Genomic DNA, 27,619 nt, shown 5'->3' on the forward strand with positions numbered 1-27,619 from the left:
ATATATATATAGGTATATATATCATTGTGTTAATTTCATCCAAATTAATCAGTTTAAACTGAAAATGGAAAAAAATATTTTATTCATGCAGGAAGTTAACTGTCAATGATTAAGACTGCAAGTGTAGCCCACACAGGAAGCTGTCAAACAGCCTTAGTTAGGAAACACTCCCCCGACGAGTGAGGTGCTGCTCCTATTGAGCAGAGCAGATGAGTTGACATTACAAGTTAGCTTATGAGTCGACAGATGTGCTAGATTTTGGAGGTAAGAAAAGTAATTTTGTTTTTAAATAGTCACAAATTAACCAAATGTCAGTTTGCTAGATTTGTTGTTCATGTTATCGTTGCTGCAGTTTGTGCGCTCCAGGTGCTTGCTATAAGCTTTTTGTTTATATTGAATTTGTCAAGTTTCTGAACCTCACCTAGTATATTTTCTAGAAACAAGCATTCCCTGCTCACATATACTTGTATAGCGTGATTTCCTTAATGCGTTGCACAACCTTTTCTGCTTCAGGCACATTTTTTTTTTTTTTTTTTGAAAAGTCAATTCAGGGCATCAAGGAGATAAAATCTTTTGAGTGTCAAAGACTGAATGTTTGTAGCTTCAAATCAGGTACTAGAAAATTATGCCAAATCAATAACTGTGTTCTCTAACACTGACAGTTTAAAAGCTGAAACAGCAGCCAGCAACACGTGAAATCAGAATGAACAGAAGAAAGTTGGCATCGAGTCGAAGAGGTAAAGGAAAGTTTCTGCGTGTAGATGATGCAGAAACACAGCCAGATGTTGAATCTAGAGGGGGTGTTCAGTATGAGGCCAGCGGTAATGAACATCCAGAAACACATGGGTCTGTAACAAAGCAGCCTAAAGTGCAGGAAGAAGTAGCTCAAGAGAGTGAGCGTGACATGACTGCGCCACAAGCTGCCTTCTTGGTCTCTGCCTCTGCAGCTGAGTACTCTGAGGATAAAACTGGCATGTTATGCCCAGAAGATGTCAAACACATTTTAGACTCCAAAGATGTCAGTATGCAGCCTTTTAAAAAAGAGACCAAGCTGGAAGTCATTGAGAGTAGCAACACTCTTCAAAGTGAGGAAGTCAATGAAAATCTGCATGACCGTCTCCCTGAGCTAACCAGTTTAAGTGCTTCTGCATCAGATCAACAGACGATCGGCAAACAGGCTGAAGATTTTAATCTGTGTTCTGTGGCTGAATTAAACAGCAGCAAGACGGATGACTCAGGCTTGTTCAGACAAGATGGGCGTTTACACGGCAACTTTTCAGTATGTGAGTCACGTGTTAATACATCTATCACGCCTCAGATTACTGCAGATAACGCCTTCAGAGAAAACATTCAAATTAACGATGGTGTTGAACAAGAAACATTTTTATTTCAAACAGACGAGTTGCCTACAAGTAAAGACGACAAACACTGTACACCTAAAGTCAGAGATGCCAGGCTTTCACAGGAGATGGAAGACAATCAGTATGATCAAAATAAGTTTACACAAGAGCAAGTCGAGCATGAAAAGCATAACTCCACTGAAGATCTACTGTATGACGACAAAGATTACGGTTCTTACTTTGAAAACCAGAAATCTGAATCCGATAGTTGCCAACGTTTGTTTCTGGTGAAAAGCACTGCAGACAAACAGGATGTTTTGACTACAACAGAAGAAACTTCTTCGGACCGGATGGATCAGAGCGGCAGTCTTGTGGAGGATAACATACAAACTCTTCCATCAGACTTTAAGGCTACTACAGAGCCTCAGCTTCACAACAGCTCTCTGACCACAGATGACCATACCAAGGCGGGTTCCAGCTCTGGTGCTACTAAAAGAAAATTTGGATCTAGTCGTAAAAGTAAAGGAAGACATGTTAAAGACTCTAAGGAGGACATTTTAGAAAATACTCTGAGCAATGAATTTCTTGAAACACCAACTGTGTTGTCAGAAACACAGGAGACAGGGCATGAAGAAGTGAGTGATGTCACTGCTGCTGACACAATCTTGTCTCTTTCAAATAGAGGCACAGTTTGTTTGATATCACCACATGATCTTTCTTCTGAATATCCTGAGCCAGACACGTATAGTTTGACATTAACATGTGAAAGTCTTCAAAAAGGTCAAGACAAAACAAATTCAGAGATTTTACCTGAAATGGGTGAAGACCCCATAGATTCTCTTTCAGAGGACGTTCCAACAAATCTGCAGAAAGTTGAGTTTCATCCAACTCAAATGCAAGAAATCCTGCAAATTCAACATTCATCTGAAATTATTCCAGATTATGTTACAGAACATTTTGAAAACATTTCTGAAAACCTAAATGACCGACCTGAAATGTCTGATTCTGCTGGAGAAAGCACTGATAATGTTACCGCCAAACAGCAAGATCAGCAAACAGAGGAAAACATCTTTGAATATACACATAGTGTGGAACAGAAAAATGAGAGTTATGATTTACATGATCCAAATTCTTTACAAATCAGTAACTTGGAAAAGTCAAACTCTACTCCTACTCAGGTTTATGAGTTTAAAAAAGGAGTAGAGAAAGATATAAAACTTGCTGCAGACCAAATGTATCACCAGGAGAAAGGATTCTTTGAAATAGGGGAGGAAAACCCTGTTTTGATTGACTCACAGCCTCAAGAAACCTCTGGGATTGTAGATGACCAAACCAAAGGCTTTTGTAGCAGTGGAAACAGAGGGAAACTGGGGTCTGGCCAGAAAAGTAGGGGAAAACACGATAAAGGCTCTAAAGAAGAGGTTAGAGAAAAGACCAGTGATGAAGAAACCACACAGATTTTAGATACTAAGATTATGAGCCAAGAAGAACTGAGGCTAGACATTTTGCCAGTGTCATCTGACAGCCCAATTCTTTCAATCTTTGCTCCTGGCCATTCCTTAGAGGATCCAGATAGTTTGATTACAAGAAGTGTAAATATTCCAGAAAGTCAGAAAAACTCAGAAACAGACATCAATATGGATTTATCTGATAAATCATGGGGAGAGACTTTGGGGCGTCAGTCTGACACTCATAAGAGTAAATCAGGGAGTCTTCAGACTGATCCAGGTGTTGATATGAGAAAAAGTCAACACGAGGCACTACAAGAACCACAACCTCAGCAAAACGATTACACTGTTGCTGGTCAGGTGGAGGAAGTTGGAGTCTTTGTGGAAGATACCAAACACGATCCTTCTAACCCTCTATTTCAAGCCAATTCACTGAGCACAAATGAGCAAACAGATACTGGCTTCAGTGGGAGCAGAAGAAAACTGGGGTCCAGTCAGAAAGAAAAAGGAAGACAGCAGGGTGAAATACCTCAACAGGAAGTTTTAGAAAGTACAAGAGATGATGAAATACATGAGAAGCAAACAATGTTGATGCAGGAAGAACTAACTGAAGACAGTGAACCCAGGACTACCACTTCAGTTTCAGATAACTCATTGTTTCCAAATTCTCCACTTGATCAATCTTTTGAGGAACTGAGCTGTGTGCCAACAAAATACTCTGAAACCGACTTGGAGGATATAAGTGTGAACAGTGGGAATTTTCAGAAAAATCAAAATGAAAGCAAGTTAGACACTGAAAATGCAGTGGATGTCTCTCAGCGAGCTATGGATGAATTTGAGGACAATTTAGATGCTGTTGCAGGAGATGAAGAAATCATGGACGGTGAACATTCAGATAATACGGTAAAACAAGATCAGGAAAATGAGGACCCACTAAAAGACTTAGAAGGAAATCTGGAATTGGATTACATATCTGAGATTGTGGCACATGATATTTCTAAATATCCAGAAACAGTTTTGGGAGGCTTGGCTGACCAAGCTAAAGTCACCAGCAATATTCATTCAGAGCTCACTGTGAAAAGTACAGAGGATTCTGCTACCAAACACAAACTTGTGCTTATTGAAGACCAACAAAACACGTGTTTCACAGCAGAAGGAAATGTGGAGGCTTTAGATCAGACAAGTAAGGATGGCCACCTGTACGATTCGAAGGAAACCTCGATCAACAATCCAGTTGGAGTAAGCGCTAATTTTGGTCAGATGGATAAAGGTGGGAGCCTTGTAGAAGGTAGTGAACGCAACCCTACTGACACCAATCTTCAGGACACTTCTCTGACCACAGATGAGCAAAATGATGCTGACTTTAGCTTCAAAGGGAACAGAAGAAAACTTGGATCTAGTCGTAGAAAAAAAGCAAGACAAGATGTTAAAGAATCTAAACAGGAAGTTTTAGGAGATAATGGAGGAGAAAAAGTTGGTATTGATACATCGCCAGTGTTGTTAAAAGTAAAGACGTCTGAGCAGGAAGAACTAAGTAAAGCCAGTGAGGAGGACATCTTTTGGTCACATAGCATCTCCATGTCACATGTTCTTTCTTCTGAGGATCAAACCTCTGAGGTAACAGAAGGGCCCGGCACACACTTGAAAGGTTTAATTATGAAATGTGAAAATCATCAAGAAGATATAGACAAAAGAAATTTTAATGTTTTGGTTCAAGATGGTAAACAATCAGAGGATTTATCATTGAGTCAATATAAAGCTCACCCTGAAGATACTAAAGATGCTGGTTTAGAGGACGTTATGGTGGAACACCCAGAAGAAGTTCATTCAATAACAATGCAAGACAATCTTCAAATGGGATATTCTTCTGAAACTTCAACTAATATTGATCAAACATTTGATATTATACCTGAAAATCTTACTGAACAAAATGAAAGGTCTCAGCTTACAGTAAAAGGTAATGGTGATTTTACAGAAAAACAGGGAGAATGTCCTACAGAAGAAATTATCTCAGAGACTCTAGATCTGCAAAGTGGAGAAATAGTACAGGATGACACAAAACCCAAAGTTGATCAAACATTTCACGAGGAGAAGCAAGTAATGTTCTATGAAATGGAGGAAAACAAACCTGTTTTGTCAAACTTTCAAATTGAAACAGTTTCTTTGGCTCCCAGGCCTCAGGAAACGTCTGAGAGCACAGAAGAGCAAATTAACACAGACTTCTCCAGTAGTGCCAGCAGACGAAAATTGGGATCCAGGCGTAAAGGCAAACCAAAACAACAAGTTAACGAATTTACAGATGAGGTCAATGAAAAGACCAGAGTAGATGAAGTAGATGAAACCCACAGAACAACACAGATCTCCTTAGATACAAAGACAATCAGCCACGAAGAAAAAAGACAAGACATGGAGCAGGATGCAACCTTATTGGCTTCTAATGACAACTCATTTTCAGTCTTTGCTTGTGGTGATTCATCTGAAGTTCAAGACCCAATACAAAAGAACCATCCTGAGGTTGAGCTGGACAGTTTAATTCAAGGAATTGTAAATTGTCCAGAGAACCAAAATCAATCTGAGTTTCTGCAGAGTAAAGACAAGACGCTTCAGAATAAAGAAGTCATGAGCCCTGAACATTCAGACAATGCTGTAATACAGGCTCATGAACATGACGACACACCAACAGACATAGAAAGAAGTCTGCAAATGGATTCCTCATCTGAAACTGTGACACATGGTGTTCACAGCTCAATGTTTGCTCCTGGGCATTCATCTGAATTTCAAAGCTCAATGGGAAACAACCATCCTGAGACTGACCCGAAGAGCTTAATTCAAAACAATAAGCCAGGTGATCATGATAGAATACATTTATCTGATAATTCTGAGGAAGACTCTTTATTGGATAAATCTGACTTTCTGCAGTGTAAAGACAGGGCTCTTCAGAATAAAGTCACTGGTGATGAGCATTCAGATAATCCTGTAAAACGTGCTCAGGAAAATGAGGATCTGCCATCAAACATAGAAGGAAATCTGGAAATGGATTACACACCTGAGACTGTGGCACATGATGTTCCTAAATATCCAGAAACTGCTTTGCAAGGAGTGACTGACCAAGCTGAAACCAGCAGTGAAACTCATTCAGAGCTCACATTGAAACATACAGCGGATTCTGGTACAGACCAGGAACTACTACCTGCTGAAGACCAACAAAACATGTGTTCCACAACAGGAAGAAATCTAGAGGCTTTAAATCAGACAAGTAAGGACGACGACCTGTATGATTCAAAGGAAACATCAGTCAGCGGCCCAATTGGAGTAAACACCACCCTTGGTTACATGGATGAAGGTGGGACCCTTGAAGAAGGTAGTGAACACAACTCTAATGTTCAGGACAGTTCTCTCAGCACAAATGAACAAACAAATGATGGCTTCAGCTTCAGTGGGAACAGAAGAAAACTGGGGTCTAGTCGTAGAACTAAGGGAAGACCAGGTTTTAAAGAATCCAAGCAGGAAGTTTTTGAAAGTCACAGAAGCAATGAAACTCCCCAGACCTCAACAATATCAGTAGAAACAAGGGGATCAGAGCTTGAAGAACTGAGTGAAGATATTGAACATAAAATTATTCTGTCTCTTTCACAAGACTTGTCTTCAGTATCACCACCCATTATTTCTTCTGAGAATCAGAGCTCTGTGTTAAAAAATGACTCTGACACAAACCAGCAGATTTTAATTCTTAAAAATGAACATTTTGGAGACAAAGGTGAAAGAAAGTCAGAGACAGAAGTTGAAATGATTGAGAAATCAATGAATGTTCTGCAACAAGAGGTGGGTCAGTCTGACACTGTTCACAGTGAAGACACCAGAGATGCTGAACCAGAGGATGCTCTTAGGGAACAAGAGAAAATTGAGTTTCACCCAACACAGATGCAAGATAGCATTCAAACTGAATGTTATTCTGAAACTGTTGTCGGCAATGTTTCAGAAAATGAGGAAGTTATCTCTGAAAACCTGACTGATCAAACTGGAATGTCTGAGCTCAGTGTGAAAGCAACTGATGATTCTGCAGCAAAAGAGGAAGCATATTCTGTAAAGAAAAATTACCCAGAGAACTTGGATGTGAAAAATGAAGATTCTGGAGTGTTTGATGACAACAAACCACATATCACTGACTTAGAAAAAACAAACTCTGCTCCAACTGAGATGAATGAGTTCGAAGGGAGAGTATCTGATGATACAAAACCTAACACCGGTTTTGTAGTTGATCTTGAAATGGAAGGACTCTGTGAAATGAAAGAGAACAGCTCTGCTTGGTTAAATGCTCAAACAGATATGGTTTCTATTGACTCCAGATCTGATGAATTTTCTCAGAATGTTGATGAACAACTGAACAAGGGCATTTATAATACTGGCAACAGACGAAAACTGGGTTCCAGACGAATAATTAAAGGAAGACACCAAGTTAAAGAGTCTGAAGAAGAGGGTAAGGAAAATACATGGGGAGATGAAACCCTGGACATATCTGAAACAAAGATGGCATGTGAGGAACTAAAGCAAGACCTTTCATCACCTGACAGCTCAGTGCTTGCTCCTGGCAATTCATCTGATGTTCAAAGCTCAATGTTAAACAACTATTCTGAAACTGTCTCGAAGAGTTTAATTCAAGAAAGCCATTCAGAAGATCAAGATGAATCAGAAACGGGTAATGTTGAGTTATCTCATAAATCAGAAGAAGACACTTTATTGGATAAATCTGATGTACAAGAAAGTAATGATCAGACTCTTCAGAGTGAAGTTACGGGTCCAGGATGTTCAGATAATGCTGAAAAACAAGCTGAGGAACATGAGAACTTACCAGCAGACGTAGAAGTATGTCTGCAAATGGATTATACGTCTGAAACTGTGCCACATGATATTCCCACATATCCAGAGAGTGATTTGGGAAATACGATTGACCAAGCCGAAATCATCAACCACAGCCAGTCAGACCTCACCACAAAAAGTTACGGTTATTCTAATACCAAACAGGAACTTCTATCTGCTGAAGACCAACAAAACCTGTGTTTCACAACACAAGAAAATTTGGAGGCTTTAGATCAGGCAAGTAAGGATGAGCACCTTTTCGATTCAAAGGAAACATCGATCAGCAACCCAGTTGGAGTCAACAGTACCTTGAGTCAGGTGGGTGAAGGTGGGAGTCTTGTAGAGAGTACTACGCAAAATCCTAAAGAGACCAAACATCAGGATAATTCTCTGACCACAGATGAGCAAACTGATGCTGGCTTACGTGGGAGCAGAAGAAAGCTGGGGTCTAGCCGGAGAAAAAAGGGAAGACAGCAGGGTAAAGAATCTCAAGAGGAAGTTTTGGAAAATACAAGTGGTGATAAAACCTTTGAAATGCCTGTAATGTCATTAGAAACAAAGACAGTAGAGCAGGAAGAACAGAGAGAAGAAACTAAGCATGAAATTATCTTGTCTGTTTCACATGGCGGCTCCATGTCTTTAATCCCTCCAATTATTTCTTCTCATGATCAGAGCACCTCTGTGCCAACAAATTATCCTGATGATGATGTGCAGAGTTTAACTTTGACAGATGAAAATCTTCATGAAGATGTAGATGACAGAAAATCTGATGTTTTAACTTCAGATGACGGAAAACAAAATGTTTTCCATGGAGAGCCCAGAAATGCTGTTTCAGAAAATGTTGTGCATGAAGAAGTTCATTCAACACAAATTCAAGACAGTGTGCAAACTGATTCAGATAAAATCTTTGCAGGTGATGCAGAGAATGTTGACATTATTTCCAGGGCTCTTGCTGACCAAACTGAAGAGTCTGAGCTCAACATGAGCAATATTGATGATATTACGTCATTACAGGAAGCATGTCCTTCAAAAGAAATCATCCCAGCAGCTCCAGGTCTGAAAAATGAAGAAACAATCCAGCAGGATGTGCAACCCAACACTGATCATATAGTTAATCAGAACAGTGAAGGACTCTTCCTTCAAATGGAAGAAAACAAATTTGCTATGTCAAACTTGCAGTCAGAAAACGTTTCACCAGATCCCCCTCCTCTGGAATCCTCTGAGCGTGTAGAAGAAAAGACAAAAGTGGATTTCTACGGCAGAAGAAAACTAGGATCCAGTCGTAGAAATAAAGGCAGGATTAAGGCAAACGATATAGGGCAACCTATAACTGAGGTTGACCTCAATGCAAGTATGAATGAACTTGGTGAAAAAACAACAGAGACAGTAGCACAGGGCCAGGAAGCTTTAATGGGAATTGTGCTGGATGAAACTGAGGAAAATGACTCTTCTCAGACCAAAGATGCAAATATCAGCACTTCTATTTGCACGACTGTAGGCATGCAGCTATCGCCCATTGTTGATCAAGAGGATAGTGACACATCATGTTGCACGCAGATTATAAATAGGGAACTACCCAAACACCACAGCAGAGATCATGATGAATTCAGAGAGCTGCAGGATGGAAACTTACAGGAAAGCACATCATTGCCTGAACCACATGGAGGTCCTCCCCCAGCCCAACTGCATGCAGAACAAAACAGAAGCTGTGAACATACAGAACCTGAAAGTGGGGATGGGGATGCTTTCAAGAAAGCTTTTGAACAGGAGATCGAGCCTGAACAGAGCCAAAAGATGCTTGAAGCAGCTGAAAAAGAGAGAGATATTACAGAATATCCTGAGGCATTTTCCAGAAACTTGTTCAGTGAAAATGAAAAGAATGCAATGAATGAGAAAACTGAAATATTGCAGCCAGATAAAAATGTACAGAGTGAACAGCTTAGTGAACCACCAGAAAGAACCACAGAAAAGGGGAGCAACATGCAAAATGCTCAAGTTGAGTACAGCATTGAGCAAGGTGCCATTTCATCACCACAAGAGATGTTTTATACTGATGGGGAAGAGCATCGGCACATCATCTTATCTAGGGCTGCAGAAACTCATTATTTACTTGATGTTCAAAGTAAAGAAGAGAAAGAGCAGATTAAAACAGGACAAACGCAGGAAATGCATCAGATCTCATTTCCAAATGACAAGACACTCAGAGAAACAATGCAGTCAGATAAAGATGTTACTTTGGACTCTCATCCTCAGGACAATTATCAAGACCTCAAAGATGACGCTCACCCAGGCTTCAAAGCATCAGGAAACAGGAGAAAACTCGGGTCAAGTCGGAGAACTAAAGGAAGAAAACACAGCCAGGTTAATGAGCAAAACCAAGAAAACAAAGACGAAGCTTTAGAAAATACAGGCGATGATGAAACAATAATATTAGCTGGAAGACAAGAAGAAGTAGAAAACTTCATAAGGCCTAAAAACTTAGCAGCATTTAGCTCACCTGTGACTGAGAAGCTGCTGGAGGAAAACACAGGTTTTTCACATGATGTTTTGGAGGACAGCACAATTGCAAAGTCAGATTTTAATTCAAACTCAAACCAACAAACAAAAGAAAAAGATGCTAAACGTATTGATGAGGCTGAGGATTCGACTCAGCTTACAGGACATGACACAAACAAAACGGGTTTGATGCAATCAGGCCAAGACTCTGTGTTGAGCAGTGACTCAGATATACAGAGTATCTTATTTCATGACGGCATTTTCAGCCCAAAGTCAGAAAGTGTTTGTGTCATTGATCAAGAAGAAGAAGCCTTACAAAGACGAAAGACAGAAGCTTTATCTTGTGAAAAAGACCCGACGGGAGTCGAAGTCCATTTGAAAGAGACAAACAAACAGATCGAAACAGCTGGATTTATAACGACAGAAGTCTGCAGTTCACAGGCGGAAAGCTCAATGGATGTGCAAAATCCTAAAAAGGGTGAAGTGGAAGGGAACTATATGTATGCCAGCAAGCAGAAAAATACTTCAAATGAGTTCGTTTCTGCTTTGCAGGAGCCAGCTATGGATGCATCATACCTAGGGGGAATTTCTGCAACAGTAAACCCACTGGAGAGCCAAGGAGAGAAACCTCAAGAAACATCAAAACAGAAGAAGAGGAAGATTGGATCTTCTCGCAGGACTCCATTGAACAGAAAACGAGATGGTGAGAGACATGAGAGAGACGAGGCAGAAGAAAGCGACTTTAGCGCAAAAGCTGAGATGACGAATCTGGGCGAGATAGAGGTTGTGGGGAAAGTACTGGTGAATGAAGAAGTGCGACAAAGTAAAGATGTGCAACCACAACAAGAAGCTTCATTGCAACAAGAAACTCCAGAAACCGAAACTGGTGATGGGCTACAAAGCAGTAACATGAGCCTGGCTTTCCCTCCTGAACAATCTGCCACCATAGATCTTATTTTAGGAACACCAAAACCAGATGATTTTACCAACAGTCAGACCCAAATATGCCCCAAGGATACAGAGAGAAACAGCAGCTCATTAAATCAGCCAGTGTCTTCAAACACTGGCACCCCAGGAGAGAGCTTAGAGTGTACACAAGGTGATGAGCTCAGTCCTGAGAGCATAGAGGTAAGCCAAGTCCAAGATGTTCAAGTCCAAATGCCAAGTAGCACGAATGAAAGCATTCAGAGTCAAAATCCTGGAATGAGGACTGGAAGTCCGGATTTAACTCCAACCAACAGGAGAAGAAAAATGGGCTCCACTCGTAAAAATCTAGGAACACGGTCCAAACAGGAAATCGTAGAACCGGAAAAGGAATCCACAGATACTGTACTGTCTTCTGGAGATGTAACTGTGGCAAGCGTCTCAGGAAAGAAAGAAACAGAACTACAGCTTCACGCAGAACACACAGACGACAACACTTATCAAGAAAAGCAGAAAGAAACTGTGGAAATCAGCCAGTTTGGTGAGTCTTTACTAAGAGCTCTGGTTGAGGAGGAGAAGGCTGAAGAATCTTCAATCTCGCAGACCCAAGCAGCAGAAACAAAACGACAGTGGGATCCAAGTGGACTTTCATCCAGCCCTTCCAGTGATGGCACATCAGAGTCAGCCTTTGGAGGGAGGAGGAAAAAATTTGGATCAAATCGGAAGTCAGGGTTACAAAGAAAACCCGACCAAAATGCACAAAATGAAGATGAAGCTGGAGGACTGATAGAGGGAAGTGCTCTTAAGGCAGCTGGAAGAGAAGAATCATCGGGGCTGAGAAAAATATCAGAGGTAAGTTCCAAAACTTGCACTTTTTACTGTTTTCATAAGTTTTTTATGGTTTATTATAAGGACATATATTTCAAAGTATATATTTCAAAGTAAATATGACACAAATATGTTTGTGAAGACCTCGAGTTATGCAATGTCTCTGTGCACAGAACACGTTGAACCGAGATCATTTAAGGTCTAAGTCTGACAAGAACAAGTGTTTGTGGGCAAGTCAGTGTTTTTTTTCCCCTCATAGAAGATCAACATCGAGTGACGATTAAGTGCTACTTCCTATTTGTATAAAACATCTTGTACTTCATTGCATTTTTGTTCTAAGAAAACAGTGATGCAACTAACTAAAATGAGGAACATGTGGTCGTCACTATGTTTTACATTGTGAAAAGGAGAACATGCATGTGTATCTGGCTTCATCAGAAACTTGACACATGCAGACTTTAAATAAGACCAGGTTGTTTTGATCTTGAAGAACACTAAGTTAAGTACAGTGACATGATATGCATGTTAACGAAATAGATATAAAACCAAAAGACCCAGTGATGTAGAATAAGTTAAGTATTTTATGTATATCTCTTTTTTTTCTTTTTTTAATTTCTGCAGGTTGATGAAAATGGGCAGAAACCATCTTCCAGCACCGATATTTCAGGAGCTGCAGGGTCTTCAAAATCTATGAGGTAATTCTGGGACTCGCATTAAGCACAGATAATAAACTCAGTTATCTTGGACATACGTGACTAGCTAGCTGTCGCAATGAACTGCTGTTGGAACTGCTTTGTAACACAAACCATAACTCAATAACAATCATCATTCAACTGCAGAGTCACCAGTTTCACAGGGAAAACTCAATATCTGTTGTTAATTTCATGAAAAGCAAATGCATTCATTTATTCCATTTGCAACATTGAATAAGTCCAGAAAGGTTGATTTGTGTGTAGCTGCATAAAAGTATCACTTCTAGATTTTGGTCTTTATTTAGTCCATCTGAGCAGAGACTGCACTTCCCACTCTCTCTGTCTCATTTGCTCTTCAAATTCAGTTATGTGTCACCTTTCTGATCGCTCAGAAACCCCAGGTCATCTGTGAAACAGACAAAGTAAAAAACAACAAGTATGCAGTGTAGTGAGGGACTTAAATTGTTTAATTATTATTATTTTTATTTTACAAATATAATTCAGTCTCGTACTGAAATTTTAAAATGCTAAAAATCTTTTGGCTGTATTGCTTTTTTTAAATTTCCTAAATGCCAAATAAATAAAAAGCATTTAGGGATTTTTTTTTATTTATTTATTTTTTTTTTTTATCACTTATACATTTCTTTGTTATTTTGTATTTCCACAGTAAAAATGATGATGGTCATTGCAGCCAAATCCTTCAAACTTAGATTCATCAGTATCTATTTGCAAACTAGTTTCTTCCACTCAGTGTGACCTTTCAGACAGCATTGTTACAGGACTCATCTCACTGCAGATAACACTCTCCAGCTCCAGCTGATTCTTCACCAGGACATTTGCTTTTCCTTTGGGGTTGATATGAACAGTTCACACCTAAAGCACATCCATCTCCGAACCAAGTTATGGATCTTCATGAATCTCTTCTTGATATCATGACTAATATTTTCCTATTTTCCAAAGATAGCACACAGTTAAGCAGTGTGTTTTATGGAAGACATTGTTTGGAAAACGATGCCTCTGTTAGCCTTACGTGTTGAAGCCTCATTACAAACTGTTAAATGCAGCGTAATCTTAATGTATGTAAGATATATGCAATGCATATAAACATCTAAATTTTAAACATAGTAAAATGCATTTAATTTTCTCATGTTTTTCACACTAAGCAAATATAAATAACTTTAGTGTTCTTAACTTGTGTAACCTGAAAACAAGGAACGCTTAGCCTAATTTAATTTGAGACTGCATTAAAGTTTGCGTTATTTTTGCACGGCTGGTTTCTGCAAACTGCAAATAGCATCTAATGGTTGTTATGGAAACCCAAGTCTCCATAATATGCTGTAGTTCTGTAACAGTGAGCAGAGGAGATAATTTTACATATAGCCTAAAATCCTTCAGACTGTTGCAAAACTGTAGGTCTGGTTGTTTTAAAATTTTAATTATTGCATCAGTTAAATTTGCTTAATGTTTTGTTTTTTTGTCTTTTTTGTTAATGCTTGAATACAGCAATAGATTTATGTATTAATTTATGTAATATTTCCAATTTTATTCTTGTTTTAAAGGTCAATATGTATTTTTTTTAAGATGAGAAAAATTGGTCAGTTGTCCAATTGTGATATTTGTAGAGGAATTTACAAATTCCTTTACATTTTCAAATGTCTTATTTTCCACTCTTTCCATAAAATCCAACTTTTATTCTTTATAAAGCAGCGGCTCATCAAATAAACCAATAAAATAAATTAAGTTGGAAGGCATAGCAACCAATTTTTTTCAGAAAAGCATAATGATAAGTGTTTATTTCTGGATTCCCATTTGATAATAGAAAGGTTTGGTGTGCCCCTTGGATTGTTACTTTACTTCTGTGTAAAAACAAGAAATAGTAAATAGTCGAGAATCTTGCAAATTCATACTGGGATGTGTATGTCAAACTTTAATTACAAGGTTTTTATTCCATAGGGACAAGACACCAGAGAAACTTGTCCATCGTAATATCCGGTTGGATCAAGAGAGTGGGAGTCAGCTTTCTTTTGGTAAACATACCCACAATTCTTGCACACAATGAAACAAGAAGCAGAAGTTTGCATTCAGACCGAAAGGGACTCTCCTTCTCATTTTATCAGGTGCCACTAGTGGCGCAGATAAATCAGACAGCTACAACGTGGTGATGATTGGAGAGAGCTGCGTCGGAAAGACTTCCTTCATGAGAAGAGCTCAGAGTGGGAAGTTTTCTTTAGACATTCCTGCCTCTGTTGGTAAGATCTCATACTTCAGATCATAGCAATTATGTGTCAATGCAGCAAATTGTATCACCTTGAAATATTTTTGCAGGCCTTGATTCCTGCAAGTGGACTGTGGTAGTAGATGGAAAACCTGTGGTTCTACAGTTATGGGACACAGCAGGTCAAGAAAGGTACATTTCTCATTAATTACTGTTTAAAGTAAAAACATTACAGGTGAGGTTCTAATGGGAACAAGGTTATATGATGCCAGGACAAGTTGGCTGATATTTTATGGGGGAAAACACCTGTTAATTGTGCTGCAAACTATCATTTTATTGCAGTGAAATGACCTTTTCTTGTTTGCAAGTGATGAACTTTTGGTTTGACCTGGGATGTTAGCAGCTGAGTGACAAAAGGACAGAACGATGGGCAGTCCTCTTAATTGTGGTTCTGAACTAGAAAAAAGAAATGACTGACCCATCCAGGTCAGGTCAGTGTCTTTCTCAAGCAAAGGAGTTCAAGTATCCTGCTTTTCCATGATGATCGTGAAGCAAAGGGTTGACAGAGTAGTTCTTTGTCTGCCCAAAGTTGAGCTGAAAATGCATTTTGGAAAACTGAGGCTAGATTTCAACTCTCACCTATGCTCATGAAATATGGAAGATGGCCAAAAGCACTAGATCCTGGTTACAAGCAGCAGAAACTTGTTGGACGGGCCCAGCATTGAAGGTATGGTCAGTCATCCCTAGTTAGTTTTTGTGTTTTACAAAACAAATCAGTCATCCATTTAGCAGACATTTGATGTTTACAATGAATAAACCGAGTAGCTGGTCGTATGTAGGCAGAAACATTGTAGGGTACGATGAAACTTACAAAGAGATATTTTGCGGTGCATTTTGTTCTAATTGTCAAGCTGACCGCTTGTATGTTTTAGGAAGTGGCTGTGGTATTTCTGGGTAAACATAGCTTTTGGCTCTCTGGTGGTGGAGTACAGTTTGTCTTGTTGTCCCCGTTTGAAAGCAGCACGTTGTTTTCTCAACGTTCAGGCAGATAACAGTCTGTAAGTGCAGAGACAGTCACACTCACAGCCTTCCTGAACCAGTACAAGACGTTGTGCTCAGAAGTGTTTGAGATTTCTCCTTCAGGTCAAATTTTTGTCAGAACTGGTCCAACGGATCTTTCTTGGAAACAGAGTTTCCACCCCCAGTTCATTTTGTGCCACTTCAATAACTTGACTTAAAACATTCTGACTGATGTGCTTTTTTTGTTTTTGTTTTTGTTTTGGTGGAAGCAGTTTTGGATCCACGTTTACTTTGAAATGGCTCAAACACAAAGCACAAGATTTTTCCCCACTACATGTGAAATTAACAATGCTGGAGCAATAAGAAATAAACACAAATGTATTCATGATGGGCCTAACAACATGGGATTCACACCAGATGGTAGAAAGAATGAAAGTAATCCACAGATTTAAAAAAATGAAGCCATGTTTGACTATAAATTATTTGGAATAAAGTGGGATGCGACAGGGAATTTGTATCAAAGCTTTTCAGACATCAGTCGCATGCATGGCTCAGATTCAATTTTGACCAAATTAATTGTCTTTGAATCTCGAAGCGTCTGGAGACAATTTCACTTAGTTTCTTGACTTCCTTTGTCTTTTTGCAGTTTTCAAAACTTGTTCCTTTTGCCATTCGTCTTTATTGCACATCACTTATGAGCTGATGTCTTCCAATTCTGTAGTATGTGTGGATTACTTGGGCTGTCACTGATCTCTTATTGTCAAATTTAAGGAAGAAATGTCACTCATGACATTTTTACCTATCTCTAAAGGTTTCACAGCATCACCAGACAAGTGTTCCACAAAGCCCAGGCTTTTCTCTTGATGTATGACATCACTTCCTCTCAAAGTTTTTCAGCGGTCAGCTACTGGGCTAACTCCATTCAGGTAACCAACCTCCACTTTTGCTATTTCCTGCTTCACCATTACTGAAACTGCTGTGGTCAGCATCTGTGTTTATATTTTTGTTTTGCTTTTAAGAGGAAGAAAAAACAAAACACTTTCAACATTAGTCTGAAATGGCTTCTTCCATAAACAAAATATTTTTCTTTAATCTGAATTTTTTTTAATTCTTGGTGAATAGAGAGTTGTTTGTCCCATATAACATATTCATACTCATGTTAAAAGCAGTGGATTTTGTTCTGGATATATTTATTTGTTAGTAACTTAATAAAAAAATAAAAAAAACCTGCAGCACCAGGGTACAGTTAATCTAGGATTTAAACTTTATTAAAGCCAAATGTCTTAGGTATTTGGCCCTTCCCTTGAGATGGACCGATCTGGAAAAACATGAAAACTGCAGCTTAAATACTAATCAAAATAATCCATGCGTTGCAGGAAGCTGCTGCAGAAGACGTGACTGTTTTGCTCCTGGGAAACAAAAGCGAACACGCAAAGCGACAAGTTAAAACGGAGCAGGGGGACATCCTTGCTAAGGTACCACTTCTAAAATCTCTTTCTGCAAAAGTTGAATTCCAACCAGTAACTTTATTGGGTTTGTTTAAAAATGAGTTTTTCTTCTTCTCTCAACAGGAATATAACTTTGAGTTCATGGAGTGCAGCGCTGCCACAGGTGAAAATGTGATAGAGGCTTTGGAGGCAGTGGCCAGGTAATACGTGTGTGTGTGCGTACGTGTGTGTGGGTGTGTTTTTTTTTTTTTTAATCCAACATGCAGCTTCTTATAAAAGTGTTCATGTTCTTGAGCTTGTTCCAGCCACAAACCTCAATATATTTTTTTTGTCGATATTATGTGACGGATCAACAAAAAGTAGAGCATTATTCTCTACAACAATAATGTTGTAGAGAATAAAAATGATGCCAGTTTTTAAACGAAACTTGTAAAAAGCAGGAAAACATGAGTGGTAGGAGTTCACCTTCCAGCAGCGCAAAGCTACTAAATAAACACATGAGAAAAACTGTGTGTTGTTCTTCCTTTACTTAACTTTTGCCTCTTAGTCTGTTATTTAAAAAAAAAAAAAAAAAAAAAAAAAAACACATTGGCTCAGTAAAAGTTCACTTAAAAGGTTCTGGCAAAACATGAAACTGCATTTTCACAAGTGCTCTCTTGTTGAACACAAATACACACTTCTAACATTTTTATTTGCAAAAACAGAATAAAACTTCATATCTTTATTGCTCCACACTTCACAAGGAATGCCAGTTTGTCAAGTAGCACACAATAGTTGTGCAGCGCACTGCAGAAAACCAGTCAGTGCTGTGACATTTACTGGTTGTGCTTTTGCCCTGTTGTTGGCAGGATGCTGAGTCAGAGAGCTGACCTGCTGAGAGAGGAAGTCACCGTTTTACACAAAGAGCCAGCGCAGAGGAAGAGCTCAAAATGTTGCTGAACAGATGCGCTTGTTTCACAAACAAAGCAAGAGGTGATATCCTGCAAATAGTGGGGACAATTTCCTGAGTAGACTGTACCTAACAAGATGGTTTATAAAGTTGCTAGAACTTAATTTATCTTTCTTGTAATCGCTTGTATTATGTGGAATGGGGGTTTTATTATGAAACAAATCCAACAAAAGTAAGTAATGGGCTTTCAATTGTTTTTATAACTCAGTTGTAAGGGGTTAAAGGGAATTTTAAGAGTTATTTAACTGTGCATCAAGGGTCTCTGGGTTCTTTTTTTGTCTTGGGGACCATAACATTGTTAGAATTTAAGTTTAAGAAGTCTTCTTCCATATTTATATTGAGGTAGTCCCAAGATTTTCTGTTGAGAAAAGTTTCCTTTAGCAGAGTTTGGATGTCCTCACTTCCATGCTTTATTGTGTACATTTTTAAGTAAGATGTTTACTCTGATCAGGGTTCTGTTGCATGTGGAAAAGAACCAGTTTTTCTTGTATTTGTTCTCATAAACTCTGTTCTGAATTGTGTTTTAAATAATATTTTTGGCACACATCCTCCTTGCAGTGGTCCCAGCTGCCAGGTTGCTCAGATAATCAATTTATTTCATTCCCTCTATGATTAAAAGCAGTGGTTGTAAAAATAATTTTCAGTCCAAATGTAGCATGTTGTTTTTGGTTTTTTTGATCACACTGATGTGCATTTCCAACATAACCCATGCCGATGAGAAACCCGGAGACGCAATCAATCACACAACAAAATTGTTCTAATCTCATGTTCTATTCTCAATAAACTCCCACTTCAACAATTTGTCTGCTTTGCCGACCTAATTTGTGTCCTCAAGTGAGTTGTGTTCTTCCAGACTGACAAAGAAGGCTGTGTTCCCAGGGGGACAACAAGTCCTTCAACGGCATGAGCAGCATGACAACAATGGCGCCACGGCAATAACCTCATAACTTCCCGCAGGACGTTCAGCCGGGAAAATAAATGCAGAGATGAACTCCTCCAGCATAAACAGAGGTCACGGATAATTGCAGCAGATCTCATTTTAATGACTGGCACTAACTTTAGATGGTACATTTGCTCGCCAGCTAAAGTTCATACTGTCTCAGTTATGCGAACGGTTTTCTGAGAAATGCCGAATTGAGAGGAAAATTGCTGTCAGTTTTGGAGCAAAATGAAGCAAATTAATTTATCGGTGAGGTCGCGTTCCGCAGATTCTCCTGCACTCACTTAGGGTTTCAGCACATATTGTCAGGGTTACCAGTCCTCCTGCATGTTATGATTTATGGCATATGTTCCTGCAGTGGTGAAGCTTTAAATAAGGAATCTGCAAAAACCACAAACAGACAGAGGGACGTTTTAATAGACAAATGGGTAAACGGTGGGAAAGTTAAACCAGAAAATACCAATATTTTTTCACAATATTTTCCATACTTTTAGTTGTAGGAAAACCATTTTTCATTCTTTTTCCAATTTGAATAACAGCCTTATCTGTCACGAGTAACCAAATGATTTCATGGAAATGTTTAGACACTGAAAAAAAAAATCTCTAGTAAAAGATACAGAGAGAGAAAGCTGGCTGGCTGCCAAATCAAAATGAATCAGACAAGTACATTTGAGGGCTCCAGTCTTCCTCATATCTGCCTCAGATCCTGGGGGAGGGTCTGAGGAGGTGAGTGTTTAGTGGACCTAAACACACACAGATGTTTAGATTCAGGTGTTTTCAGGTACACACCACACTGGACTGCAGTTGCCATTGTATTAACTTGTACTGTGTTTACTTTTCAATTATATTTGTTATCGTATATGCACATGTTGTGTTGCAATATTTTTTTCTCTTTCTGCAGGTGTAGAAGCAGACTTGTGGGGTGTTGGTTTCTATTCTTTGTCCTTCCCTCTCCTAACTTCCTCCCTCTCCATTACTTTTGAAATAAACCCAAATCAATTTCTAATGAAGTGGAGCATAACAGTGAAAGCCGTAATGCTCCACCTGTGAAAGAAAACCTATCGGGCCACACCTTGGTACTCAGACCATTATGGGTCCCACAATGCCAGCCAGACAGGACACACTAAAACAAAAACACACTCATTGAAAAACCAGTAAGTTATCTTTACTGCACACTCTGAGATGACTGGTATAACCACATCCCAAACAAAATACAAGGGGAGTGCATTTCCTCAGAGCACAGCATATATTTTACAAGCAATGGAAAGAGTAAAATCGATATAAATGGTGGTAATAAACCTGTGCATCCTGTATTTAGGCTTTATTAATGGATCATGTTCTCATTTGGCACTTAAAACTTTCACCACAGTCAGAGACATGGCTGCTCTTCGACAAATATTTGCTGAAATAAATTTGCAGTCAGAACATGTAATTCATGCAAGTCTGAGTAAAGTCCCCACTAAACTCATCACAGACATGATCGTCAGCCTTCAACTAATTGATGGGAGTCGTTCTTATTCCTCATTGTGACGTTTATGCACAATGAGTGAATCAAGTTATAGATTCACGTTTGTAATTTCTGTTCATTTCCTCAAATCCAAAAGGGTTGAATTGATACAAAAAGGATTAAATACATTTACCTAATACTTAATAAACGCTCCTGCAGGTTTTGATTTTCTTTAATGACACGTTAAGGCCTGAAAACTTCTTGGTGGCTGACTGATCACACACAGCCAGCATGAAGAGGATCTGTTCAATACTCACTGGATTCAGCAGCATCCAGAACTGACGCGTGTAAATAAAAAAATAACTCTTAAGATGTTGTTTGAAGGGATTTAGTGGCCAAACGGAGAAGAGACACGTTAGCAGGTCTGTCCCCCTGTTCGACTTTAACTTGCATGATCACATTTGTTCCCAAGAAGTGAAACTGGGACATTTTCAGTTATTTGGTTTGTATTTAAGCTGCAGGTGCCACATTTTTCCAGATCAGTCCTCCTCAAGAGTATGAAACCTGGCGGTCGAGGAGACGCCCATTGAACAAACTTCAATACATCAGTTGTGTAGCATGTATTTGAGTCTGTTCATATAAGTTTGACCACATACATGTTAGGGAAAACTCTTGAGCACCTTTTTTGTCTTAGAAAAATCACTCAAGCCTCTTCATTCCAAAACTGAAAAACAAGGATTTACATAAACAACCAAAACATTAACAATATTAATTCTCTCAAGGACTTTGGTATAAACCTTGGCCGGCAACCACAGAGTCACATTTGTATATTAGCCCAATATATTTGAGGAGCATTTCCCTTGTTTGACCTCGATAGTAAAATTTCTTTATTAACTGAGCTGTGAAATATCACTATTTTAGTTCACTTTTATTTCTTTAATCACCCATCAGCTCAGTTACACTGCACCTCAGTTGTTCCTTCCTTATCAGCTTTGTTTTCTTGAGAGACTGCGAGCGTTTCCTCAGATGTCTGTAACATCGCTTTATCAGTTTGAGTCCCGGAGCTCTTGTTCTTCTTGTTGTTGTTCTTTTTTGAGCTGTATTTCTGAACAGCCTGCAGGACGTCAGCAGCCGACCAGTGGTTACGCGTGAGAGCGTCCTGCAGGGTAAAGAAGCCGTCTCTGGTCCGCCTCACTCCCTTACACACCGCCGTGCTGCGCAGCTCCAGTCCAATCTCGTGCACGACTTTGCGCAAATATTTCTGCGTTTCGTTCAGGCACTGCACCTCTGTGAAAAGGCAGAGCACGTGACGTGTCATGCGAGACAAAGGGACTGAAGAAATAAATCTTGGATTCGATATTTCTCACGCTTAGCTGAGTTTACCTAAGGTGAAGTGCGGTGGCTGGAAGCGAATGCATCGTAAGCCTGTCAAAATAGGAACCGATTTCCCGTCTGGACCCAACAAGCCTTTTACAGCCAGCTCATATGCTTCCTGTGAGTTCATGTCTACACTGGAATACCTATTGTGAGGGATAATAACAGTCATTATCTGCAGGATAATTTTGTTCCTTGCAATGGCCTAAATTATTACGCGTCGTGCAAATGAAGTTGGTTGCCTACGTTCTCAGGGCTTTCTGATTGGCTCCCTCCAGCATGGCTAGCACTCTCTCCATCTTCTCCTGAGTGATGTGATCTGATGAACAAGATCGTGTTTAAGGACAAATACAACCAAATACTATTACAGATACAGCATACATACAACACTTAATATGTGTTTAATACAAAAAATAAAGCTAATGAAAATCTGATTTCTTTACAAAAAAATACAGGACTGCCTTATGGGTTAAATTAAGAAACTATTTGCATCAAAAAAAAGTTCTTACCATAAGTGGATCGTTCCACAACTCGACTCGTGTGAGTAAAATCATGTGTTGCCATCCCAAATTCACCTTCCAGTGTGTAATCCTTAATCAGAACCAAACATTGAACTTTGCCCAAGAAGTTTAACTTAAGTACATAATTTCACGTATAAGGTAGAACAGTCAGAGGTGAGAAATTACCCTTGTGGTTTGTATCCCGTAGAGATCGTTCAGGACCTTGTTCCCATTCCCCACGGCCAAAACTGCAAGAACAGAAGCTGAATAACTGCTCTGGCATTTTCTTCAACAGATAAACTTTTGTTGTATGTATTGGGAGTAAAGTTTTACCAAGAACACCAGAAGATGAAGCATCCAGGCGGTGACCCACCCCAACTTTGAGATGCTGGAATTCAGGTCCAGTCACTAAAACATTGGAAGATGTGATTTTACAGGGGCTGCATGATGCTAGAGCTGAATATAGCAATGACATCAATTACAATTAACCCATATTTTTCTCACTCTTTTCCATCATTACACCCTCTTCTCATCTGCTGTGAGCTTTAAAGTCTCAGCCACTAAAACCAGAATACATATGGCGTACATCAAGGGTGGCCAACTTCAGTCCTGGTGAGCTTCTCTCCTGCAACTTTTAGATGCCTCCCTTCTCAAACACATCTGAATCAAATGAATGGCTTATTACCAGGGTGGTGGGATTCAGCCGTTTGAATGAGGTGAGAAAAGACGCATCCAAGAGTTGCAGGTTGGGTCAGACTTTAGAAAGGTCTTACAGTGGCAGCAATCCAGGGCCCTGATTTTTGGGGGGACCCGAAAGATTTTATTTTTTATTTTTGTATTAATAAATGTGTCTTTTGGAAAAATAGTACTTTATATAATACTCGTTAGACCCATATCCGGTGAGTTGTGTTAATAGTTTGGGGATTTTTGTGAAGAAAAACAATATTCACGCAATTCAAAATCACAAAGTTCTAGTTAACTTCAACATGGAGATGGAAGACAAGGGACATATTAAGCCTAACATGCATCAGTTCATACTGATGTGTAGGACAACTTATTAATCTGTTAAAATTTGGATTACATTTTTTTTTTCTTCTTCTTTAGAGGACAGGGAACCAAAACTGTCCCCAGCCCAGGGGCCCACATCCTTGTAAATCTGGCCCTGGCTGTAAGATATCAGCTGTCAATAATTGGTCGTGTGGTGTGCATCAAAGACAGTTAGACATAATCTAACTCACTGATTGTCTAAATATGTAACACACGACATACCCAGAGGGTGCTTGGACAGGACGGGGACAGAGACTGGCCTCAGCATGAGTCCTCCAGATGCTTTAGGTTCGTTGTTTGGGTTTGGTAAGAAGCGAACTTCATGAGTGAGAGGCGGAGCAGGTGTATCGTTCAAACCTGAGGACAACACATCCACGGGGCTCCACATGTTATCCAGCTCTACTGCAAGTTCTGATATAAAGTGACTGCGAGAAAGGACGGAGATTGTTCTCGAGACGAATCATTACAAATCTCACCTTTCAGAAGATTAGTCTCGATGGTGTCCCTCACTAGCTTCCAGTGCACTCCTGCGGGTTTGTAGACGCAGAACAGACCCTCTAACCTGTGGAACATTCGCACAGCTGGACTCCGCATGGCGACAGCGCGGATTCAGCTCATTTCACCTAAAATAAATTAAATTATTTAATACTTAGTAGCAATAAGATGTTTGTTGTCCTCAGGGCAAGCCGTCCTCACACGTGAACCTTTGCGCATGCGTACACAAAGCTGGTTGAACGTCTTGGTCGCTTGTTGTACACTGCCTCCTACTGGAGTGGATGTATGCAAAAAACTATGTGCTGACATAAAAGGTTACATATGAATTTAGAATGACTGTAGTTGGCATGGTTATTATTTAAATAAATCTTTCAGTCCTGGAAGTTGAGAAATAAGGTATTGTTGTCCGTAGAAAATACAAAATGTAAAATAAATGCCGCGTTATATCTGCTACTGCCAACAGATGGCAGCAGAAGCTCGATCGTCACAGAGTGAGGCAAATGGAGAGAAGACGAAGAGGATGAGGAAGGGAAGGATATCTAATCTCGCTTAAAAACCTGCAGGTGATCGTGGAGACTTTATTTCGGTAATGTTTAAAGTTGTGCTAAGTGTTGGTGATGCTCTAAAACACATCTTCAAAGGTTGAGCACAGGTGCAGAGAAAATTAGCTTTCTTTCGCTAGCTGCTGTTAAAAAAAATAACTACCTTATCACATATCAGGCTGGTGGAGTTGAGCTTGTTTATGTTTTGCACGTTGTTTCAAGGTCAAAGCGGGTTTTCTAGACGGGTGGTTAATTTATTAAAATTATATATTTTTTTGTTTTTCAAGGTAGACAGTCTATTCGGTATTATTACACATGAATAGGTCTGTACATGTTCAAAACAGTGAGTTAAAACTAACCTCAAGCGCACATCCAAAGGATTCAAAAGAGAAATAAGCAGAAATTTCAGCAGTTCTCTACTCTGGATAAAACATGTTAATGTTAGCACAATGTCAGGTTGGAAAGACAATAGGAATTACCTGAGAGAGGCAGTCAATGATGGGTCATTGGACCATTTATCCAGAACATTTACCTTAAAGTCAAACAGTGTTTTGGAAAAAAGATCTTAATTAGCATGTTAAATTTCATAACAGTACAACTAGAAAAGGACTGAACAAGCATCACCTGTTGGGAGGGTTCTCTTTCTTAAATATTGTTGTAAAACTTAATTTTGCATCTGGACTAAAACTGCTGTTTATACAATATTATACAGATGAATCGTTTATATGTGTAATATAAAAAGTGTATATCATTAATTGAAGTCAAAAAGTGAAACTCTTTGTACAAAAAGTATGACGACTATAGCCTATACATAACACATATATAAATACATGAGCTTATTAAAAAAGGATTTTAACATAGAAATGTTATGACCTACACAAACCTGCCATTATCCAGCAGATAGGCATTGACACAAACATCACAAAAAGTTGTTGTTAAAGTAGCTCACTGTTCAAATTTTGGTGTAAAACAAACTATGTTGTGCAACAGCAGCTCTCACTAATGCAGCTTTCAAAGGGATGTGAAGCAAAGCCTTTTCAACAGTATGGTGGATTTGTAAAGTTATCTAAGAGAATCTCCACTGCTCACCTGTTGCAGAATATTGCACCTACTAAATACTTTCATTCTGCACTCATATTCCCCAATTGTTCTTATGTAGTTTTACTCTTGCCAGACAGACATAAAAAAAAAATGAACCATGAATTATATATTATAATTTCTGGAGTTTCCTCAAGACCCAAGATGTGCTGCAGAAGTTTATTTTTGCAGAATTAACAACCAGAAATCATTTTTTAACTTATTTACATTTCACTGGAATATTTATGGGCTCCACTTTCCTTTATTTTGCTCAGTTAAGATGTGTTTTTTTCTGTCATATCTGTGCAGCTGTAATGCCAAGAGTTCCTCTGCGCTGGGTGTTGTGGGATATTAAAGACACCCTGCTGAAGGTGCGGGGGTCTGTGGGAGACCATTACTCCAAGGAGGCTGAAAGATGGGGCCTGAGCCTGCATCCTGCAGAGATCAACGCTGCTTTTCAGGAGACGTATCGGCGTTATTCCAGCAGATACCCAAACTATGGCAGCTCCCAGGGTCAGACCGGACAGACTTGGTGGATAGGAGTCATGCGAGACACTCTGGCTGAGTGCAAAGTCAATGATCCAGCTCTGCTGAACACAATGGCTAACAATCTTTACCAAGATTTCTGCAACGCAGAAAAATGGGAGGTAAGCAACATTTGGCACCTTTATGCACATAAAACAAAGTAAATAAATAAAAGTGCATTCATCCATTTTGTTAATTATTAGAATAGTCAGGCAATGCAGAAAATTCCTGAAAATGAAGAAACACGTGATCTTTTTTCCAGGTATTTCGAGACTCCAAGACGGCCCTTGAACGATGTTCCTCTCTTGGACTGAAGCTGGGCGTCGTGTCTAACTTTGACAATCGCCTCGAAACGATTTTACGCAGCTGCGGGCTGCTGTCGAGCTTTAGCTTTGTGGTTACATCGGAGGAGGCCGGCGTGGCGAAGCCCAGCCCGGCCATCTTTCATCAGGCCCTCCAGAAATGTGGCACATCCGCTGACAGAGTGGCTCATGTTGGGGACCACTATGTGTATGATTACCTCGCATCTCGCTCTGTGGGAATCCACGGCTTCCTTTTAGACAGAGACAACTCGCACAAAGAAGGCGCTGTTCCTCAGGAACACCGGGTTGTGACATTGGATGAGCTGCCGTCACGCCTTCAGGACCTTATGATCGAATGACGCAAGAAAAAATCTGCACATCCAATTAGGCCTGTCACAAAACTAACTTCGCTAATTTGTCTCAGTAATGATCGCGATAAATGATAAAGTTGCTGTTTTTGAGACCCTTTTCAAGAAACATATTGATAATAAAAAATTATAATGCAAATTTGCCTTTTTGAGGGCCAGTAAACAGTAAAGTTTAACACTGGAACTTAAAGACATTTTAAATATCTAACTTAAAACAACCCAAAACATTAAAATAAAAATAAAAAAAACACACTCAGCCGAAACCATAAAAAAATGGATTACGACGTCTCTATAAACAAATTTTCTCCTTAAAAAAATTCTTAATCATCAGAATATAATTTATTGAACTCATTTTAATTTGTCATGCAATTAATTAATACGAGTCAGTTGGGAGTTAATATCCATGTTGGGCTTTGTGAATCCAAGTGTTTCTTCACTAATGTGAACTCTGACAGATTCTCTTGCAGCAGTGATATATAAATGAAATGTACAGTATGTGTTCATGGGTTACGCCGCCAGTACAGATGTTTATATTCAATAATCTATGTCCCAAAAATGATTATTTGCCTATATGGTTATAACACACTGTGGCCATTAAAATGCAAGGGTCATATTGAAAATGAACCTAAAGGACAAATAAATGTAAACATTTTTTGCAAATGGTTCATTCTTTATTTACTTGATTTCAAAATAATAGTTCTTTGAAAATGTTTTGCAACCTGGCTGAAAGTGAGAAACTAATTGCCTCCTAAACCCAATAACTGATAATGATACCGTTGGCAGCA

General features: G+C 39.2%; 3 protein-coding genes across 9 annotated transcripts; 2 read left to right on the plus strand and 1 right to left on the minus strand.

The window, feature by feature from the left end:
- Window positions 1-165: 165 nt before the first annotated feature.
- rab44 (RAB44, member RAS oncogene family) lies at window positions 166-21,352 on the plus strand. Of its 4 annotated transcripts, XM_007551436.2 has the most exons (10): window positions 169-264; window positions 663-11,917; window positions 12,515-12,588; window positions 14,539-14,612; window positions 14,703-14,834; window positions 14,911-14,992; window positions 16,632-16,746; window positions 17,197-17,295; window positions 17,392-17,468; window positions 18,117-21,352. In XM_007551436.2, the coding sequence occupies exons 2-10, from the start codon at window positions 704-706 to the stop codon at window positions 18,205-18,207; spliced, it is 11,958 nt and encodes a 3,985-aa protein (XP_007551498.2). In that variant the 5' UTR covers window positions 169-264; window positions 663-703; the 3' UTR covers window positions 18,208-21,352. The 4 variants fall into 4 exon arrangements, with proteins under 4 accessions (XP_016526905.1, XP_016526892.1, XP_007551498.2 ...); XM_016671419.1 differs by having other exon boundaries at window positions 166-264; window positions 10,694-11,917; window positions 17,197-17,468; XM_016671406.1 differs by having other exon boundaries at window positions 167-264; window positions 17,197-17,468.
- A 119-nt stretch (window positions 21,353-21,471) lies between these two features.
- On the minus strand, window positions 21,472-24,307 carry trub2 (TruB pseudouridine (psi) synthase family member 2). Of its 2 annotated transcripts, XM_016671425.1 has the most exons (9): window positions 24,222-24,307; window positions 24,002-24,148; window positions 23,748-23,882; window positions 22,812-22,886; window positions 22,665-22,726; window positions 22,488-22,569; window positions 22,225-22,297; window positions 21,988-22,124; window positions 21,472-21,891 (listed from the first exon to the last, which is right to left on the minus strand). In XM_016671425.1, the coding sequence occupies exons 2-9, from the start codon at window positions 24,117-24,119 to the stop codon at window positions 21,557-21,559; spliced, it is 1,017 nt and encodes a 338-aa protein (XP_016526911.1). In that variant the 5' UTR covers window positions 24,120-24,148; window positions 24,222-24,307; the 3' UTR covers window positions 21,472-21,556. The 2 variants fall into 2 exon arrangements, with proteins under 2 accessions (XP_016526911.1, XP_007551527.1); XM_007551465.2 differs by having other exon boundaries at window positions 24,002-24,293.
- Window positions 24,308-24,409: 102 nt separating this feature from the next.
- Window positions 24,410-27,494, plus strand: hdhd3 (haloacid dehalogenase-like hydrolase domain containing 3). Of its 3 annotated transcripts, none has more exons than XM_016671432.1 (3): window positions 24,410-24,672; window positions 25,949-26,286; window positions 26,427-27,494. In XM_016671432.1, exons 2-3 carry the CDS (start codon window positions 25,954-25,956, stop codon window positions 26,823-26,825), a joined length of 732 nt encoding a protein of 243 aa, XP_016526918.1. In that variant the 5' UTR covers window positions 24,410-24,672; window positions 25,949-25,953; the 3' UTR covers window positions 26,826-27,494. The 3 variants fall into 3 exon arrangements, with proteins under 3 accessions (XP_016526918.1, XP_007551541.1, XP_007551549.1); XM_007551479.2 differs by having other exon boundaries at window positions 24,410-24,606; XM_007551487.2 differs by having other exon boundaries at window positions 24,410-24,583.
- The last annotated feature ends 125 nt before the right edge of the window (window positions 27,495-27,619 follow it).

This window comes from Poecilia formosa, unplaced genomic scaffold (assembly GCF_000485575.1).
Source record: "Poecilia formosa unplaced genomic scaffold, Poecilia_formosa-5.1.2 Scaffold2, whole genome shotgun sequence".
NCBI lineage: Eukaryota > Metazoa > Chordata > Actinopteri > Cyprinodontiformes > Poeciliidae > Poecilia > Poecilia formosa.

Excerpts from the sequence above, each read along its gene's own strand:
- hdhd3 (XM_016671432.1), top strand. The coding sequence starts at position 25,954 with ATGCCAAGAGTTCCTCTGCGCTGGGTGTTGTGGGATATTAAAGACACC. Across the intron at positions 26,287-26,426 it reads GCAACGCAGAAAAATGGGAG|GTATTTCGAGACTCCAAGAC; the intron begins GTAAGCAACATT and ends TCTTTTTTCCAG.
- trub2 (XM_016671425.1), bottom strand. The coding sequence starts at position 24,119 with ATGCGGAGTCCAGCTGTGCGAATGTTCCACAGGTTAGAGGGTCTGTTC. Across the intron at positions 23,883-24,001 it reads CGAGACTAATCTTCTGAAAG|GTTTGAACGATACACCTGCT; the intron begins GTGAGATTTGTA and ends TGTTGTCCTCAG. Across the intron at positions 21,892-21,987 it reads GCCACCGCACTTCACCTTAG|AGGTGCAGTGCCTGAACGAA; the intron begins GTAAACTCAGCT and ends GCCTTTTCACAG.
- rab44 (XM_016671406.1), top strand. The coding sequence starts at position 704 with ATGAACAGAAGAAAGTTGGCATCGAGTCGAAGAGGTAAAGGAAAGTTT. Across the intron at positions 12,589-14,538 it reads GGGTCTTCAAAATCTATGAG|GGACAAGACACCAGAGAAAC; the intron begins GTAATTCTGGGA and ends TTTATTCCATAG. Across the intron at positions 16,747-17,196 it reads ACTGGGCTAACTCCATTCAG|GAAGCTGCTGCAGAAGACGT; the intron begins GTAACCAACCTC and ends CATGCGTTGCAG.